The sequence below is a fragment of the Oryza sativa genome, chromosome 8 (assembly GCF_034140825.1).
Source record: "Oryza sativa Japonica Group chromosome 8, ASM3414082v1".
Classification (NCBI taxonomy): Eukaryota; Viridiplantae; Streptophyta; class Magnoliopsida; order Poales; family Poaceae; genus Oryza; species Oryza sativa.
In genome coordinates this window covers 6,019,329-6,040,072 of record NC_089042.1, presented here as the reverse complement: position 1 = coordinate 6,040,072, position 20,744 = coordinate 6,019,329, and the positions used below count along the sequence as shown (strand labels likewise).

The 20,744-nt window shown below is 42.0% G+C and overlaps 1 protein-coding gene across 2 annotated transcripts; it reads right to left on the bottom strand.

Annotated features, from left to right (window-relative positions):
* Positions 1-153: 153 nt before the first annotated feature.
* LOC4344912 (probable LRR receptor-like serine/threonine-protein kinase At1g56140) lies at positions 154-8,247 on the bottom strand. Of its 2 annotated transcripts, XM_015794233.3 has the most exons (24): positions 7,997-8,247; positions 6,371-6,560; positions 6,012-6,083; positions 5,718-5,789; positions 5,545-5,616; positions 5,189-5,260; positions 4,983-5,054; positions 4,829-4,900; positions 3,981-4,052; positions 3,816-3,887; positions 3,651-3,725; positions 3,475-3,546; positions 3,316-3,381; positions 3,148-3,213; positions 3,009-3,053; positions 2,857-2,921; positions 2,388-2,767; positions 2,106-2,304; positions 1,871-2,029; positions 1,669-1,787; positions 1,342-1,552; positions 987-1,218; positions 750-900; positions 154-653 (listed from the first exon to the last, which is right to left on the bottom strand). In XM_015794233.3, the coding sequence occupies exons 1-24, from the start codon at positions 8,121-8,123 to the stop codon at positions 291-293; spliced, it is 3,096 nt and encodes a 1,031-aa protein (XP_015649719.1). In that variant the 5' UTR covers positions 8,124-8,247; the 3' UTR covers positions 154-290. The 2 variants fall into 2 exon arrangements, with proteins under 2 accessions (XP_015649719.1, XP_066159474.1); XM_066303377.1 differs by having other exon boundaries at positions 2,857-3,053.
* Between the last annotated feature and the right edge of the window lie 12,497 nt (positions 8,248-20,744).

Here is a 20,744-nt window from a genome sequence, read left to right as displayed (position 1 = left end):
ACAACGTAAAGACATTATTACTAGTCAGAAAAAAAAGATCATGTTGCCATCCTCAGCAATAGACATGACTAATATGAACAACATAACCACCGAGTTGGGAGATGCTGTGGAAGATCGGGTTTAGAAATTACGAGTACTGGTTTTGTCATCATGGAAAAAAATCAGAATAAGTACTTTCGTATTTGTTTTCTGCAACTTACATCAACATACAATTATATAGGCAGGAATAATATCCAAAATTGTCACTTGAAACCAGGAACAACAATGGTTTGCACTTTGCAGCTCTGCATTCACCTTCCTTCGTCAATGCGTCCAGCTATCCCTGGATACGAGTTGAGAGGGGCGGTCTCCCTCTTCTCCCTGAACTCACCAGTAGTAGATCCAGAGTAGTAGGAGCTGGTGGCATAGCTAGTGTCACCTCCTCCTCTGAGCTGCCATTCAGTGATGTAGCTCGGCTTCGTCACCACCTCAGTCACCTCAATATCTCCGGCTAGGATAGCCATGACTCTGGACATTGATGGCCGCTGGTGTGGTGACCCTTGAGTGCAAAGGAGTGCGGCACAGATGACTCTCAAGGCTTCCTTCTCATTGAATTCCTTGAGTTTTGGGTCTACGATCCCGAGTGCTTGCCCGCTCTCATATAGTGTCCAGGCCTATAAATTAGCAAATGCACAGCTTACATTACTTTAGGGACTAGCATCAGCTGATGTGTTCTCCTGGATTCAAAGATCATCAATATATAGGCTTACCCATTCAAAGAGATAGATCTTATCTTCTTCACGAGAGTTGTCGGTGTTTGGTCGACCAGCAACAGTCTCCAAGGCGACTACCCCAAATGCAAAAACGTCGGCCTTTTCAGTCAGATGGCCTCTCATTGCATACTCGGGTGCCAGATAGCCACTTGAAAAGGTCAGGTGAGGATAAAAATATTAGGTTATGTTTTGAACATAAACTCGGAATAAGAGCATGGTATAAAATGTTCATACAGCGTGCCGGCTATTTTTGTGCTGATATGGGTCTTCTTCTCATCATAGAGCTTTGCAAGTCCAAAGTCAGAGATCTTGGGGGTGAGATCAGTGTCAAGTAAGACATTGCTGGCTTTGATGTCTCTATGCACGATGCGAACGCTAGACTCTTCGTGAAGATAAGTTAGGCCTCTAGCAACGCCCAAAACGATCTCAAAGCGTGTTGGCCAGTCTAGATTAAAGCTTTTGCTTCCTGAACATGTAGAAATAAGGTCTTGATAATTAAGATGATGGTCTAATGTAGAGAAGATAATTCTCGAGAGTGCATGAAGCAAGGAGCTTAACAGGTGCTAGTGATGAGCAAAATGGAACTTACCAAAGAGTGCTCTGTCTAGGCTTCCATTTTCGAGGTACTCATAAACCAACAAGGGTGTGTTACTATCAATGCAGCAGCCGTGCAATTTCACAAGGTTCCGATGTTGCACAGCTGAAATTGTTGCAACCTCTGTCACGAACTCGCTTTTTCCCTGATGGGATGATTGAGAAAGTTGTTTGACAGCTATGACTCTTCCATCAGGTAGCTTACCCTGCCAAAGGAAGATCTCTAGGTTACATACATATTTTGATTATATACCAATTAAATTGCAAAGGCAGTTCAACTTAGTAAGATAAGTTTCACGGATTGAGTTGGGGGGCCACTAACCTTATATACTTGCCCATATCCACCTTCTCCCACCATATTTTGAGAACTGAAATTCTCTGTAGCTAACTTTAGTTCAGCATTACTAAAGACATTAGGCCTTCCAGCAAGGTTGTACAGCTCTGCAATTTTCAGTACACATGGGAAAGAATAAACCATTTGAAAATTTCAATTTTTGAATAGCTGCACTAATAAATGATGATACCTTCTTGCTGTTGGGTCGCTTTTCTTCTCTTACTTATCAACATAAAGATTCCAACTAAGGCTGCTGATCCTAAAACTAATGCACCGATCACTATTCCGACAATCACACCTGCCTTACTTTTCTTTTTTGGCTCTCCATTTCTCACGGTAGGAGTAAAATCTGGAAAAAGGGTTTTAGTAATTAGAATATACTATAATCCATTATTCAGGTTAAATTATTCAATTGTTGGGCTTACTTGGGGTGACACTTAGTGCAGATATCATTGGTCCGTAGTAACCTTGAGTTGGAATACAACAAGTGCCCTTGCCAGCCCAGAAGAGATGGATCTCAAGGAAGTTTTTCGACACGATTGTATTATATATTTTGTTAACTGCAGTAAAAGATTTTCCACCAACTGCTTTCCTTATATCAAAATTCTTTTCTTTCAGAACACCCTATGCAAATGTCAAGTGAACATTTTCATATAAAGAAAAAAAATCAGGTAAACAAATTAATGCGCATTGTGATATGTATCTACCTGCACATATATGTCAAAAATTCGCCTTCCTGTGCTCTCCCAAGTCTTTGAATCTGGATAAGCAAACTCTGCAAATTGAAGCTTGACACTATAATTTCCATTCTCAAGTCCTAGACCATAGTATCTTAGGGATGATGGTGACATCCTCGCGGTTTGGAATAATTCTGAATCCAATGTGTTTTGAAACTGTTGGGAACTATTTATTACATAGTTTCGACTTGAGGCATCATTGAATATTCCAACATTGCTGACACCCCATCTTGTATTTCTGGTAACATAGTATGATGCGACTCCGAGATTTGCAGCATCTACTTCATATATAGTATTATCTGAGCCTTTCATAGATTTATTACTGCCACAGTCTACCGCAAAAGAATAGTCTGCAGTTAAGATGTACAAAATTATGGCCATTACTGAAATTCCCGAATCCTTTCAACTGCTACAAATGATTAAGTTTTAAATAACATACATTCTGGAGAACCTAGCAAACATGGAGTGTCTTGTTGTAAACAGTTTAGTCCTGAAGGTAGAATACTGTGTGTAATGGAATAAAACATTAAAAAATAATGGTCAAAAAGGTTTTGTAAAAAACATAGGCTTGTAGATAAATGACACAAGTACCTATTGTTGTTCTCACGAATATTAAATTTATTTGCCACCAAATTCCTTGTACAAACAACGCGTGTAACTTGTCAGGCAACAAACTTCATACAACATAGTCTGTCTTTATTTCCATTTTTCATCAGAAATTTTAACTTACAATTGCAAATTGTTATTGGTAACCCATGAAGGAAAGCTTCCCGTGAGTTGATTGTATGAAAAATCTCTGCAAAAATCCAAGATTACTAACATATGAAATGAATATATCATTGCAATGCTGAAATCTATTTTGGCTATAATACTATATATGTTGAATTGGCAGCCATACAAATTGGTTAGGGAGGAGCTCTTCGCATCTGGCAGGCTTCCTGTAAGGCTATTGTTCCCGAGAAACCTGAATTGAGTCACCATTCAAGACGACAAAACATGGATGTCAGCTTAACAGGCGTTTCTATAACAGCAATAATCTTCAGAAAGAATTCCTTACAAGTATCCAAGGTTGTTCAGATTAAGGATGGACTGAGGAACTTCGCCTGTGATATTATTAAAGCTCAAGTCCCTATGGCATACGTTTAGCAATATTACTTAAGTAAACACACATAAAACTACGAGAAATAATAACCAATAGCAATAGAACGTGGTACTATGTCAAGAAAAACTTACAACAAGGTTAATCTTCCAAGCTTAGAGAAATTTACTGTTCTGAGATTATCGGATATCTTGCAGTTCCTCAATATTCTGAAAGAACAAAAGATCCAAACTTAGAAACAAGTTTTCAATGTATAAAACTGTAAGATGTTTAATAAAACTTTAAAACATGTCACATACAGGATATTCAAAGACGTCAGGTTACTGATAAAGGCCAGCGAAGAGCTCCCGTTTACAATATCACCAATTCGTCTGCATATGTGTATTTAGAACACAAATTATCATGACAAGCTTGGCCTTGCCAACCATCAGGGGGAAAATGTCACCTAAGAAAGAAGTACTTACAAGCTTGTCAAGTTGGACAAATTAGACAAACTTGCTGGAATCGGGCCTTGAAAAGAATTTCCTTGGAACCTCCTACAAGTTTACACTTTAAGAAAAGGTAGGAATATGCTAAATAAATTAACATAAGAAGTATGCTCTGCATTTCAAAGAGCTTGGAATGACAAATTTCAGAGTTCAAGCAAAAGATAGCAAGAACTGGAAAGTGAAACTTTGGCTTTCTTTACACTATACTCCAGGACCCTTTTTTAGAAACCCCCACGTTACTCGTAGATAGCTAAAAGGGCAGAAATTCCTATATTAATCAAAATTTCGCAAAATAATCAAGAAAAGGAGAAAAACCCTAACAATCCAATCTATTTAACCAGCATATCCTTTAGATAGGAAGAGGATCAATATCTTAATTGGTGTATTGCACAGATACCCTAACAAATATGTTTGAGTTCTATTAAAATTTATACAAGTGTCTTGAGTCCCCAATATAAGTAACTAAGAAAATATTCAAAACACCATGCACACATACATTGAGATGGAGTTTGAGTTAGTCACAAAAGCTATTTGAAGAAAGCCTACATGTATGAACTGCTTGGCATGGATGGTTAGAATCTATTTTTTGTTAGATACTGATCAAATATGCAAAAAACACAAAGAGTCTACAGAAAAATAAATAAATATCTGATCCACCAAAAATAAAACATATTGCCCATGCAGATGCCTGTGTTGATGAATATTTCTCCTAATTCAAATGAAAATAATATATGCAGAGCAGATATGTTGCACAATCGATCTATTTGTATCCTGTATAGGATAAATAACATAAATTAAACTGATAAGTTAACAATAAATCTTACAGTTCCACCAACTTTGTCAAGGTCCCTAAATAATCAGGTATTTTCCCTGTGAAATCATTATCTGATGCCCACCTGCAAGAACAACAACATAAATACAATTTGAGCATATGAAGCACAACAAATATAACTACTATGGCTCTGTTGTTGACCATACAGCTTCTCCAGATTCTTAAGTTTTGATAATGTTGAAGGGAATGGACCACTGAAGCCAGAACTATCAATGTACCTGTTATCAAAACATTATAGTAATTATCATGTTTAACAATACAGATATTACTGGTCACAATTTTAGTTATTTAGAGTAGCATTTGGCGGTTAAGGGGGGGGGGAGGGGGGGGGAGGGTGGGCGGGGGATCTTACAATTGTTCGAGTTTGGTCAAGTTGCCCAGTTCTTCAGGAAGTTCACCAGTAAAATTGTTTGAGCCAATGCCTCTGAAACAAAAGGAAATAGTTTAGAATTGATATAACTTGTTTATCTGCACTAAAAATAGCAGAAAAGTGGATTAACTTTTCCTGATGATCCATAATATTCACCTTTTTAGGATTTCATTTGGATTAAGGTTATGAACACCATTTGGAAAAGGTAAATTGCACCGACAAGACTTGCATATGAGTAATGTTTTTTTAGAACTTCTCCTTGAGAATATATGCAATTAATTTACTTCAGACACTAATCAATTGTTGAGAATGAGAAGACATGCAAGAAGATCTCTTACAATGATCGAAGATCCGTGAGATTCCCAATTTCCTTTGGAAGGGGCCCAGATAGCGAATTGATTGATAAGGTCCTTTTTTCATAAACGAAAAAATAACAAGGAGAGAAGATGTCTAAGAGAAAGCTCCAACAGACTGATGTAGAAGAATATATAACTTGAAATCAAACTCTTACAGGTATTGCATGAAAGTAAGCTTCCCAATGAATGATGGCACAGGGCCAGTCAAGTAATTTTGCTGCAGGTTCCTGAAACAACACAAGAATCATCAAACAAATTAGCCAAACACACGAGGTATGATTACTATTAATCCAGTTTTTTCCTGCTAACTGAAAATTGATTAGTCAAAACATGGGATTGGATCAATATTTACTGCAAAAATACTGTTCAACTATTTGACAGTGCAACAGAAAGTGCTCCATCAATCATCATAAAAAAAAATTCTAAGGCATAAGAATTTGAAACCATACAAGTTAGCCAGATATCTGAGACTCTCCAGCTCCGCAGGTATCGTACCGACAACATTCAACGCGTACACCCTCCTGCATAAACATCACGTCAGAAAACTCCCTTGCATGACGACAGTAACTAAAAACACAATGCACTAAAAAGATTGTGTGTTCGCAAGTATCCAAATCCTATTCATCGTGATTTGTGAATTGATCCCAAGAGCAATTATATGCTTCTTGCAACTACCAGACCAAAAATAAAAATAAAAATCGGAGGACCCCATGGCCTCTCTCTAGAATTTCCTCTGTCCTCTGAGGCATTCCGTCGAACACCTGGCCTGCGGTCGAAGCAAGAGGTTCAGTCAAAGGCGTGCACGTACAGCTTGGTGATGTGGCAGACGGTGCGGTTGTTGAAGGAGCAGTCGCACTTGATGCCGGGGTTGACGACGGGGCTGTCGTCGATGTTGGTGTCGTCGACGGCGGTGCCGGTGCAGGGGTCGCCGCCGGTGATGTTCCAAGTCTTGGGCGGATTCGTTCCCCATCTCCCCAGGATCGCGTTCAGCGCCGCCACTGCATTGGCGTTCCACACAAACACCAATCCATTTCTTTATATGCAAGGTCTAAACCAATATAGAAAAAGAAAAGAAAAGAAAAAACAGAGAGGAAGAAGCAGCGGCGAATAGTGCAAAAAAAAAAGTTTTTAAAATGTACGACGCAGTTCACTTCTCGACCAACATTCGACCATTCGTTTTATTCAATTTTTTTACAAATATAAAAAATATTTATATCATACTTAAAGAATATTTGATGATGAATTAAGTCACATTAAAATAAATAATAATTATATAATTTTTTTTAATAAAACAAATGGTCAAACTTTGAAAAAAAATTAACGGTGTCATACATTAAAATATAGAGGTAGTATTACACAAGTTGTTCATCATCTTAATGATTGATTTCTCTTCCTCTATTTTTTTTTCGAGAACTGCGTGTAATGTATTATTCCCTCCATTATTTTTATTTGATTGTGATTATTTTCATCACGATCAAAGACAACTTAACCTTTTATTTTCATTTAATGTGATTATGTGGTAGAAATTAATCAAGAAACGTGCGCTTTAACTACCCCAAATACTGTGCTATACAATAATGCTATATGTTAAATGAAGGTACAGTGTAATGTGATCTTAATTTGAAATTTCTAATTTTTAATTATGTGATGATCGATAGAGTATTACTCCCTCCGTTTCAAAATATTTGACACACTTTTTAGTACGTGTTTGACCATTCATCTTATTCAAAAAATTTAAGTAATTATTTATTCTTTTCATATCATTTGATTTATTGTTAAATATATTTTCATGTACACATATAGTTGTACATATTTCACAAAATTTTTTTTAATAAGATGAACGGTCAAACATGTACTTAAAAAGTCAACAGTGTCAAATATTTTAAAACGGAGGGAGTACATTATAGAGTTGAAGAAAATCGTGGAACAAACGATCCGGCTAACTCTGCTTTGAACAGAAGCAGGGATAACTGACCTTTCGTCGAAGATAAAACAGGTCTCTTTATTTTTATTTTTAGATGAAAAAAGAGGTCGCTTCTGACTATTGGTCTAAAAAATAATTGAAGGAAAGGGACAAGAAACAGCCAAGAAGAAAATAATTCTTCTTCCAAAAAAAGAGAGAAGAAATGAATTAATAAGCCACCAGGATCAACTCTGCAGTGCTATTTTCTCTTCAAGATCGGCAACATTTTTGCTGATGCACATGTAATAAACCCTTTCTAAATCTTAATGAACCGATCGAAGACGTTCCATCTCTCATCCGGCGAAAAGAGAAAAAGAAATCAAAACAACATCAAACATATCTCTAATCTGTCTTCCTATCTCTGAAGACTCAATGAAAAAAAATGGAGAGAAAGCTAGCATATTTGCAAATCGGAGACCAATGAACATGTATATATCCAATCCAAAAGCACGTTTCAACTGATACACATACCTTCAACTGGATCAGTTCTTGGAGCTTGCTGAGCCTGAGCAGCTGCAACCCAAGAACACGCGATCACCAGCCAATACAGGAGCAGCAGCTGCCTGCCATGGCTGCCGCTGCAGCGCCTCCTCATCATCCTGAAAAATCTCTCTGCTGCGTCGTCGTCTTCTCTCCTCTCCTTAAAAATCTATGTAGCTATGTCTGTCAACGCATGTACATATATAAGCTGATAAAATCATCGATCTGTCGTCGGCACAAATGGATGCGCAACTTGGAGCAGCAAGTTGCTTGTCGACAGATATGTAGGAGCAGCAGCGGCGGCTCCAGGTGAAGAGGACCTCGAGAAAATCAATCGAACGGCACCATGTGTTTGTAATGCCATTAGTTGGAAGATTAATCAACGCCAGAAAGTCGTGTAGACGTGTACAGTGATGACGATCGAACTGGTGTCGAGTTGACCTTGTTTTGTTAATTACTAGTATAAGAGTAATTTCGACGATTTCCATAGTACTGTACTTAATTAGTACTACACAGTTGTCAGCTTTCAAGACGTTTTAACTTTGATCAAAACTGTTTCATATTTAACTAAATTTATAGAAAAAATAATAATATTTTTAACTCAAGACAAATTTATTATAAAAATATATTCAATTATTAATTTAATAAAACTAATTTGGTATTATAAATATTACTATATTTGCTTATACACTTAGTTAAATTTAAAATAGTTTGACTTTGACTAAAGTCAACACATCTTACAATACACGAATTAGTTCCAAGAGTGTACAGGTCATCAACAGATATGCATAGTTTTTCTCACTGCACAGTAATTGGAGTTGCTAGCAGGTTAATTAGTTTTGAGTTTCACATAACATCTAGCCTGAGTTTAGTTGGATCCAAAGTTTGGATTTTGATTAAAATTGAAGATGATGTGACTGAAAAGTTATATGTGTATGACAGGTTGATGGGATAAAAAAGGACTGAAGTTTAGATGCACACAGCCCTACTACTCCTATATCCCATCGACTGACGACTCGTCGACAGTGACAATTGTTTTGGAAGTATCAGGAATATCCTAGGATCGATACATCGGTCAGGGATCGATGCCAAATATGACTTGTGCCCAAATCTGAATAATCCATCGCCGAATTATAGAGGAAGAAAGCGCGAAGCAGTAAACGCCATCCATGAGTTGAATGCATGCGTCTACATTACAGAATGCGACATAAAGTTTTGGATCGACCAGTTCCACTACTACCTAGCTGCTAGTACTAATTGTGCATGCATGCGTCTCTGGTCAATTAAGTAAGAGAAGTTCTTCGAGAAAACAAAATAAGATTAGTCCCACACGCATGCATGGCTAGCTGGGCAACAACCTGCTTGACTTGTTTACTACGCTCTCCGTTTCCTACTATAAATCATTAGAAAAATATCCGTACGTTGTAACGGATGAAGAGACTATTTTAATCTTATTATTATTATATGGTTTAGTTAAGGTGAAATTCATTATATTAAATTCATTTGAATATATATATTTTTGTTAGAAAATCATGTGCTACAATTAGAAGTCTGATCATCTTAAGTTAGAATGCGAGTTTTTTAAAGAGATTTTTTTATATGATTCCTTCTATATTTCCAAAAACGAACTAACTTAAAAACCGACTAAAATATGAATTTGTGTTTCTAAAAGTGAATGAACTTAATAACCGACTTATATACGGATGACATACCAAAAATACCGGCAAAAATATCTTCAATTTTTATAATATTAGAGATTTAGTTATTTTCTAAGTTTAACCAAATTTATAGAAAAATATAATACTCTCTCCATCTACTTTTGATAGGCATATTTCCAAATCTAAAAATTTTATTTTTGATAGACATATTTCAATCTAACAATCTATACTCTTAATGACTTTCTTGGATTTAAGGCGTGACTCTACATTCTTTCATACAAGATTGGCTACATGGATATCGAGAAATATAAATATTAAAGAATCGCTTGTTACAAGGAATAACTAGTAGCATGTTTAAATGGATGATAAGTAGAATTACTTATCCTTATTCTATCTGCCAAGATGAAATATGACTATAAAAAATAGATGGAGGGAGTAACATTTTTAACACAACATAAACACAGTATCAAAACATATTTCAAGTTATATTTAATGAAACTAAATGTTATAAATGTTGCTTTTTTTTAATAAAACTTAATCAAACGTAAAAAAAGTTTAACGCGAAAAAAAAATCAAAATAACTCATAATAATATAAATGAGAGGGAGTTAATTCTGTAGTTGACAAGACTCAGATTGACAAGATGACAACTGTAGATGTAGTACTCTGTATGCATGCGTATCTCGTACTCTCGTATACTCAAATACATTAACGTACGAAGAGAGCGATGTCTAAGCTACCTAGTTGTTGGATCGATGTATAAATTACGCACGTTGGGATATAGCGCGCATAACTAATGCTAACGACGCGCGGTTTGAAAGCCCACAGTATCGAATTGGGATCACATGCAGTTTGTACATGGACTACAAGTTAAGATACTGCAGGCAATAGGAGCCATCTATTTTGTTGATGAACGGACCAGATCATCAGCTAGCTACAGTATCTCTCCGGCCGGTTGCTTGTTTCGTTGTAGCTAGCGTACGACTGTACGAGCAAATTAAAAAAGGCACCGTATCCGGTGCAAATCAGGGTTGTTGTGCAACCTTACAAACTTTCAATCAAGACCACAGGATGCCCATCCGATGGCTAGGGACAGATAGAGCTGGGACTTGGGCCGTGCTTTATCAGGCCGGCCCAAGGCACGAAGGTCCGGCACGATAGAAAGCACGGTCCGACACGGACCGTAAATGGGCTGGGCCGGCACGGCCCGTACGTGGGCCGTGCCTGGGCCTGGACAACGGGCACAACGGGCGGCACGGCACGACCACTGGGCCGTGCTTGGGCCGGCACGGCACGCGAATGGCTGCTGCAGCACGAGGTCATCAGCCATCACCCATCCACGGTCAAATTTCCTATGCAGCCAGCAGGTAGCAGCAAGTAGCAGCTCGTTTTCTTCATCGGCTCATCGGTAGCACGTAGCAGCAACCAGCAAGGCCATCAGCCCAGCAGGCCAGCACTAGCATTTGGCAAGATTGTTGGCTGACTCACGCCGCCACGCCGGTGGGCTGCGTCCCCGCGACGAGCTGACGAGGAGGAGCAGGATGGGCGTGGCTGTCACTGCCGCGTCACCGCGACGGGACGACGAAGCCGCAAGCCACCGCTGCCGCGTCGCCGCCAGAGTTTCTTCTTAGCGCAGCCGGCCTGCTCCCGTCTTTTGGGTCGTGCTTGTGCCGGCCTGGCACGAATAGGCCCGTCGGGCCATTGGGCCGTGCTTGGGCCGCGTCCTGAAGAGGCCGTGCTGACACGGCACGGCACGACAAGTGGGCCGTGCTGGGCCGGAACGGCCCAATTTGGCACGAAGCACGCTGGGCCGTGCCGTGCTAGCCCGGCACGGCCCAAGTCCCAGCTCTAGGGACAGAGGTGGGTTACTTTTGCACTTAACCGCCCTCACTCATCTCTACTAATTTGTTTTTTATGCAAATCCCCCCTAATCACAGCTCCGTCCGTCCGCCCTCCCCGCGTCGTTTCATTTCTATAGCACACACGATTCGCCGCCGCCGCCTGCCTGAGTCCCCGCCGCCTTCCAGCGACTCGCCGGCGCCCCTTCGCCGCGCCACCGCCGCCATGTCGCAAACCCTCCCGTTGTGAGGTCACGGTGTAGAACGTGCCGCTGCCGCCTTGGAGTCCGGCACGCGCGACGTTTCGAATTCCAACGCGACAGACCCTGTGCAGGACCAGCGGGCGAGCGCCGTTGATCCTGTCGTCGCCATTGATCCCATCTCCGTTGAGGCCGCCGCCATGGATCATGCCGTCATCATCGTGGACGAGGGCCAAACAAGCTGTGAACTATGAACCGTGGAAGTGTACTTGCTGGAAGTCCCTATACTTGATGTATTCCTGAATGAGACATGCTTATTTTCGTATTGTGAACATTTTAATCTTAACCTGTATGCTCTTGTTATGGGTAGATGCTGCCAAAATTTAGTAAAAAAGGGTACATGCTGCCAAAATCTGAACTGCAACAAGAGCTTCTTATCTGAGACATATTTGCCATCAATATATTGCAATACATGAAACTGAACCTGTATCAAACCTATCAAGCTGTTGTGCTCTAGCACATGTGCAGAAAATGCACAACAAGTAGTTTGACAGTTTGACAGATTACAAAATTCGTGTTGGTTTCAGTTCATCTTTTATCCGAATGCGTGAAGCTGGGCATATATTCAGTTTGACAGATTGACACAGAAAACAACTGGTAGTTCATTCAGGCTATTATTCATAAGAGCATCTCCAACAGACTACCCAAATCCGACTCTCCAAACACCTATATAGCCAACTCTCCAATTGATTTGGAGAGTCAAACTTATAGATTACTCCAACAACATCTCTATCCACGCTCTCTACTCTGAGTCTATGACAACGACCCACAAGTCAGTCTCTACTCTTTCTCCCCCTCTCTCTCGCTTTTCTCCCCATATGCGATGGCGGAGACGGCGGAGGCTACGAGGCAGAGGGGCGGTGGACGGTGTCGGCGTGGTCGGAGCAGAGGCGCGGTGGACGGCGACGGCGCGGTTGAGAGGCGCGGTGGACAGCGACGGCGGATGTAGAATGCGATTGCGGAGACGGCAGAGGCCACGAGGCGGAGGGGCGGTGGACGGTGTCGGCGTGGTCAGAGCGGAGGCACGGTGGATGGCGACGGCGCGGTGGACGGAGGAGGCGCAGTGGATAGCGACGGCGCCGTTCTTCTTCCCCTCTCCTCCCCGAGTTCGCGCCGTTGGATGGCCGGGGGCAAAGGCGGCGACAAATGTGGCTGTGGACGAAGGCGGCGATGCTGGCGATGGTAGGGGATCCGGTGGTGGGCGGGACGACGATGGCGGAGATCGAGACGACGATGGTGGAGATCGGGACGGCGACGAAGAGGGAGGGGATGACGGAGATGGGGACGACGATGGAGGTGCGGCCGAAAGGAGCACCGTGGCGGTGAGGAGGAGCTAGGGCGCCCATCTGGGAGCGGGAGATCCGGGGCGGCGCGCGGCCATGGCCGGAGATCGAAGGCAGAGAGGGGAGGTCGCGGCTAGCTCCGGCGCGAACGACGACGGTGGTCGCGGCGGGCTTCGGCGCGGACGACGGCGTCGGTCGCGGCTGGCTCCGGCGCCTCTCTCCTATGTGCCGTCGGCCGTCGCTGTCGTGCAGTGCGGTTCATGCCGTCGCCGTTCACGAGCGTGCTCAAGCCGGGGGAGATAGATGGGTGGGAGAGGGAGTGGTGGGTCCCACAAATAGCCAGGCAGGGAGACTCTCCAAGTTTGACCAGTGAAGTATGCGATTTAGCCATCCGGCTGTTGGAGGGTATTTTTCTCCCATACTTGCTAAAATTTAACTTGGCCAGTCATTTAGCCACTCTATTGGAGTTGCTCTTACACACCCATAGGTTCCACTGTCACCACAAGCAAGAAAAAAAATTTTATGGTTCCACTTGACTCAATCTCATTATCAAATGACATTACACAATTCCATTGCATATTTGCAGTCACAATCTTTCAGAGTTTTAGATTACAAAATCAGTACATCAGTGTCAATCTCAGAACACGATTCCATTGCATATCAGCTCGGCGGGCCAGCGACCGCGTTGAGCCGGCTGACGCGGCCACGGCGGCGAGCGGCGACGGAAGGAGGCACATCTCGGCAGGCCAGCGACAGCATCGAGTCGGCTGGGCGGGGACGCGGCCGCGGCGGCGAGCGGCGACGGCGGGAGGGCAGAGGGAGAGGCGAGGCAGAGGGCAGAGGACGGCGGCCACACGAAGCAGGGGGGATTTGCATAAAAAAAACAGATTAGCAGATATGAGTGCGGGCGGTTAAGTGCAAAAGTAACCCACCTCTGTCCCTAGCCATCGGATGAGCATCATGTGGTCTTGATTGAAAGTTTGCAAGGCTGCACAGCAACTCTGGTTTGCACCAGATACGGTGCCAATTAAAAATGCCACCTTCTCACACGGTTAATCTAAATATTTAACAACATGCAGCTTTTGATTTGATCAAATTAACCTTACCAATCTCTCTCTCTTTTTTTTTTGAAGAATCTCCACTACTCATAAGTTCAGAACATGCAGCCTTCGTTTCATATTATTTTTGTCCTAAAATTAATTACCTTCTTAGAAAAATATATCAACATGATCTATTAGATTAATTTCATAAAAGTCCTCTTAAGAGACCCACATGCAAAAAAAATATATATTTTCACATAGGAGCCTCTTAACACACCCGCATGCAAAACACAAGCATTTTTTAGCATGTGGATTTCTTAAGCGGGCGCATGCAAAAATGTCTCTTCCCGCTCAGCATCTTTAAAATTTTAAGTCCCCATCGTTATCTCCTCAACTTCTCTCTCACCTCTCATTTTTCCACACCCTCTCAATCTCCTTACTCAATCCCCCACTCATTTTTCTCTCCTCCTCTCCCACTTCCTCCTCCATCGCTGGGTAGGAGCGCGGGCGGGCGACAATGGCAGGAGCGGCGGGATGCTCCCCGGCTCCTCCTCCACAGCCCGGTGGGAGCACGGCGGGCGGGAGTTGCAGCGGCGGTGACAAGCTTGGCCTCAGATGGAGCCGGGGTGGCAGTGCTAGGGTTTTTTTTTTCCTTTTGGGGAATTTTATTTTTTTCGCGATTTTTTGTTTTCGCATGTAGTTGCGTTGGTCGCATGCAAAAATCCGATTTTCGCTGACCTTTGGGTGCAAGCGGGCCGCCCCATCCGCATGCAAAAATCGATTTTGGCTTCATGGAAAAACTGAATCCGTAGTAGTGCACGAAACATATCTTGATGATGTATTTATTTATTATTGTATATATTTCTGCATTTTTCTATAATCCTGATCAGAGTTGAAGAAGTTTAACTTAATCAGTACAAAAGCTAAAACAACTTATAATACAGAACCAGTGGAATATCTCATAAGTTCACCGCACATTGAAGAGGTAGTATGTTATATATTTTTATACTACCTAACAAGCTACCTCATAATTTATATATTTTTATGCTATCTAACATACTACCTCTTAACCGCACATTAAAGAGTATGTACTTTAAGTCTTTAACCATAACTTACCCAAAAATTTTGAATAAGATAAATGGTCAAATGTATGTCTAAAAATTAATGTTATCATATATTAAAAACTGAAGGGAGTCTCTTTTCCTATTTCATGGAGTCATACTACCTATAATAAAAATATATTATTATTATTATTATTATTATTATTATTATTATTATTATTATTATTATTATTATTATTATTATCTTTATTAGCACAGTTAAAACTCGACCAATTGTGACGATGTAAAGTGGACTTTTTCCCACCTCCGTTACATGTGTGCACCCTCGGCCCAAATCGGTGTACCCCAAATTAGTGTACCTTTCGGCCCAATCCGGCCTGACATAGAGAGCCAACGTCAGGTGTGTCTACAGGCAGCGGACGCGCTAACCGACGGGAGTATATCAAACCGATTTTTAATCTTTTGATTAAAATCCAATAGACACAGTAAAAAGCAAAAAGCAACTCAAAACACCATAATGAACACTAAATTACCATATCTTCAAGAAAAAGACAAAATCCAATATAAATTTCAAAACTTACATGCAAAGATTAAAAAATTACATTGTAGCTTACAAAAGTTACAATGTAAGTTTCATAAATTACACTGTGACTTAAAAAAAATATACTGTAATTTTGAGTGAAAAAATTGAGTGAGAGATAAGAAAAAATCTTTCGAGTGAGATATAGCAAAATCGATAACGGATTCCTCTCCCGAAATTCCTACCGCGCGATCGCTTGCGAGGCACGATCAACCTCTCCTCTCCACGTGGTTTTTTTTTTTCACCGTATTACTTTCATATTTTAGTAAATTTATGCACCTAAAGTTTGTACACCTCAAGTTTACACATCTAAAGTTTATACACCTAAAGTTTAGAGACCCAAAGTTTATAAGTCAAAAGTTTATATATCCGATTTAAATTTGAATTTGAATTTAAATATTTTTTATATATAGTATTTCTATACATCTAAAGTTTATACACATATAGTTTATAGACACAAAGTTTATAAGTCAAAAGTTTATATACCCTATTCAAATTTGAATTTGAATTCAAATATTTATATATATATAGTATTTCCGTACATAAATTTTTCTAACTTTGTTTTCTTATTTTTTTTTCAAATTTATGGTGTAGTAGGAAGAGAAGAGGGGATGAGAAGGGGGATGGAGGGGGGGTGATCACCCACCCATTAGCGTTGCCCATTCCTGATTCAATTGTGTTAAGATTGGGGCAATTGTGTTCCTGCCCTTGCTTTCTGATTCAATTGTGATTTTACCTCTTCTTTTTAGGGTTTGTGATTTTGCCCTTGTTTTTTCAAATTGAAGCTTCTGTTTGCCCTTACTCTGTTAGGATGAATTAACGGTGTTAATTTAGTAGCAGAAAGACTGGTGTGCCCTTTGCATTTCTTTGTGTGGATGTACTGTTTTTGCCCCGATATATGATGTGGACATTAACTTTGAGATTGTATGGCAACTCCACACAAATCAATTTATTGCCAGTTATTTTCAGGAACATGTCAGTTGCATATATTCATCATCACGAAGGGAAAAAGAAAGGAGAACGCAACCAATTGTCCAAACAAATCTATTACCTAGCTTTTTCATGAACAAAGAGATTGCACACATCAAAAAGGAGAAAGAACAGAGAGCCCAAGCAAAAAATAATCCCCAGATCCATCTAACAGAGCCTCAATGATTCATCGCAGTTGCTTGCCGGTTGATTCAATCAACAAAGCAAACCATTAAACCCTCCCAGTTCCTCGGTGGCAACGGTAACTTTGAGCAAAGCTGGGATCCAACAAGGAGGAGGCGCAGGATTCACATGAGACGATGCACCCAGCGGCAAAATGTCATGGCTGACGCAGTCGCTGTCGAAGTGTCGATACCGCGCGGGAAATCAGAAGCCTGCCGCCTTTGCGCCTGCTTGCCTCCAGCAGGCTCCGGTCCGCAGTCCCGACGACGGTCGGCCGCGCGTGCGCCTCCCCTGCGTTGGCCTGTTATCCCCGCCGCGCCTCCCCTTCATGTCGACCCGTAGTCCCGGCGACATTCCGCGGCGCACGCACCTCCCCTTCGCGCCGCCGCCTGCTACTCCCCTGCGTCGCGTCGCCGTGCCTCCCCGTCGCCTGTTCGTGTCGCCGCCGCTTGCTCGTGCCACCGGCACGGCCAAATCCTCTAGCCCTAGGTTTTGGGATGGGGGAGGGGAATCCGTAGCTTTCCAACCCAATTCGCACAGCTACTTGAGTGATTTATTTACTCACCAGGGGTATAACAGTCATTGACAAATTACGAAATTATTTTTTTATTTTCTTCCCCCTTTGTTTAACTCGGAAATTCTAGCCCCACTAACAGCCGTCAAAATCGAGGGCAAACAGCTACTTCATTTTGAAAAAGCAAGGGTAAAAACACAAACCTAAAAAACAGGGGTAAAATCACAATTGAATTAGAAAGTAAGGACAGGAACACAATTGCCCCTTAAGAAGGGCTTAAACGCTACCAATAACTCAATAAGAGCATCATCAATAGTGCCTCTAATCCACTTCCAATTTATATTTTTAATGATTTTAGTCTAAAAATCCGGCCCAACGGCCTCCCTACCTTGTCCCTAAATCTTTGGGAATTTTCTTCCCTTTGATTTTCGCTCTAGGCATATGAGGGCGAGGCCTCGCTCCCAATCTTGCGGTCACGTCGTTGTGAAACATACTAGGTCTCTTGTGATGCCTACGCATATATCGAAGCGGGTTGTTCGATCGGTTTAGGTTCGCCTTGCCTACACATGGACTTATGTTTTAGGCACCATAGAATTTACTAATGGTGCATATTAATAGCAGAAGTCCCAAAAGCAGCAAACTAGTAGCGAAGGTAGTTTGATGAAGGCTCCCATTTTTCAGGAATTCCTAGACGAGAAGCGGTGCTTTATTACTCCCAATGCAACAAGCATGCAACTTGACAACCATGCGGGTGCCACCACTGAAAACAAGAAAAGGAGGAGGGGGACGCAAAATAGACTTATTCCTTAACCCCCAAATCATCTCATTCTCCTCTATTCGGAACTCCGGCGTCGGGCATGGCCATCGGCCGTCGCCAAGAACGGCGCGCCACTCCTCGGCCCCGGCGGCGGACCTTCCTCCAGCTCGTCTCCGCGGGCTCATCTACCGCTGCCACGCGCGCGCGCGCGCGCGGGGTGTCACACCGCGACGTCAAGCCACAGCGGAGCAGGAGGCCGGCCGCCTCCACGCCAGCTTCGAGGAGAACGTACGGCGGCCGCCCCCAAGTCCATCCCATTCGCCGCGCGCGGCCTTCTCCGACCTCGACCTCATTGTCGTGTACCCCGCGCCGGCGGCCGGGTAGAACGCGGTGGTGCGCGCTGCCTTGCCCTCGTTTCTCGCCCCCCTCCTTCGCCTTGCCGTGTCGTGCTGCATCTGTTTGGCAGGCAACGCGTCGGCCGCGGCCGTTGAACTTGGTAGTGTGGCCATCAGCAAGCAGGCAACAGCATCCAATTTTGATTTTGGTTTGACGACGGTTTCAGAATGGGTTTAAATCCATTTCTTAGCTTGTTTGGATAATTGGATTAGCTTTAATTTTGCACTTGGGGCTGTTGAGATTATAGGCATATAATAATTTAATATATTCCATAAATAAATCATGGCATTGCAGATGTATACTAGCATTAACGCATCATTAGATCTACACATGTAAACTAAGCAGTAAAACATGAACAGATCAAATATGCGCAACATATTGAACACGTACCGAGGTGGTAGAAAGACCGGCTGCTCGGCAAGAACATTTCGCAATTGCAGGCGTCTACGAAGGCGCGCAGCACGCGAGCGAAGAGGAAGACGAGCCGTCGCGGACGAACAGGGAGCAGTCGCGCTAAGCGCTTCCCAAAAACCTTATTGTCGCCTTCTCTCGGTGCAGGACATCGAAGGCAGAGGTTCAAGAGACCTGCTCTCCCGATCGCCAGTGCACGCCGACGAGCGCGATGGAGTAATCTACGAGCGACGGTGCAGCATAGAGTAGGAGGCAAACCCTAGATTGATTTTGCGTGCGTTGCGTGAAGACGGCAGGTCGGTTTATATAGAGAAGGGTCGCTTGATCAGGGCGCCCGCACGATCTCCACTGCGCATAACCGAACCGGATAAGTCACGCGTAACTTATCCGGACTCCACGCCGTTTTCACGCACCGGATTTTTCGGAATGTTTCCAAAACAAAAATGAATCCGAATTTGCAGCAAAACAAAACTGCAAAAGGAGGCTGCATCTACGCCTTGCCCAGGCCAGGCGAGGCGAGCGAGCGCGTGTGTTCCCCCTCTTCTCTCCACCACACATGCTTCAAGTGGCTAGGAGGGCATCCTCCCTTTTAAGGAGGTCCCCCTCTCCTAGAATAAGCAAGGTGGTACTAAACTCCACATGCATGCCATCCCATGAGGTGGGCTTTTGTGATTTTCCAAAGAATTAATCTTCGAGTGGGCTAAGGCCCATCCATTAATTCCAACGGGGGCAGGCCGGTTCGGGTGTTGCCTTTGATTAATGGATTTGGATTGGTTTGGTTTGTGAAGTATAGTGTATATACAGATGAATGGAGCGGGTCCTACTAATGCGCGGGTGATCGCTGGGCGCACTCCCCTCCTCCTATGCCGATTCCTCTCTCCCCCTTTCTCCTTCCCATCTTCTCTTCCTACTACAGTACACCACAAATATTTTTTAAAAAAACAAAAAGTTAGAAAAAATTATGGATAGAAATACTATATATAAAAAATTTGAATTCAAATTCAAATTTGAATTTGAATACAAATTTAAATTTGAATTCAAATTTGAATCAAATTCGAAATCGAATTCAAATTCGAATTCAAATTCAAATTCGAATTTGAATCGGGTATGTAAATTTTTGACTTATAAACTTTGTATCTATAAACTTTAGATGTATAGAACTACTATATATAGAAAATATTTGAATTCAAATTCAAATTTGAATCAGATATAATTCAAATTCAAATTTAAAACGGGTATATAAACTTTAGGTCTATAAACTTTAGGTCTATAAACTTTAGATCTATAAACTTTAGGTGTATAAACTTTAGATGTATATAAATATTATATATATAAAAAATATTTGAATTCAAATTCAAATTTGAATCGGATATATAAACTTTTGACTTATAAACTTTTGGTCTCTAAACTTTAGATGTGTAAACTTGAGGTGTATAAACTTTAGATACATAAATTTACTAAAATAGGAAAGTAATACGGTGCTAAAAAAGGAAACCAGGTGGAGGGAGGGAGGGGGGAATAGGGTGATCGCTAGCCAACAGCCAGGGCGATTGATCGCTGATTAGAGTTTCTGGAATGGAGCGGACCAATCCCTAGCCAGCTGGCCAGAGAATCCTCTTAAGATCAGCTTTCATGGAAGAATCACCCACATGATCTGTCCTCAGAGATTTGATATTTTGACACCACAAATTGGGCTTTGATTATTCGACATCGTGACCCACTGTAACCAACTCAGATGGACCCGCATGTTATTGTCAAGAGTGTTAACATGATCGAAGCGGCAACAAATA

Excerpts from the sequence above, each read along its gene's own strand:
- LOC4344912 (XM_066303377.1), bottom strand. The coding sequence starts at position 8,123 with ATGATGAGGAGGCGCTGCAGCGGCAGCCATGGCAGGCAGCTGCTGCTC. Across the intron at positions 6,084-6,370 it reads GTCTGCCACATCACCAAGCT|GAGGGTGTACGCGTTGAATG; the intron begins GTACGTGCACGC and ends ATGTTTATGCAG. Across the intron at positions 3,726-3,815 it reads CTGACGTCTTTGAATATCCT|AATATTGAGGAACTGCAAGA; the intron begins GTATGTGACATG and ends TTGTTCTTTCAG.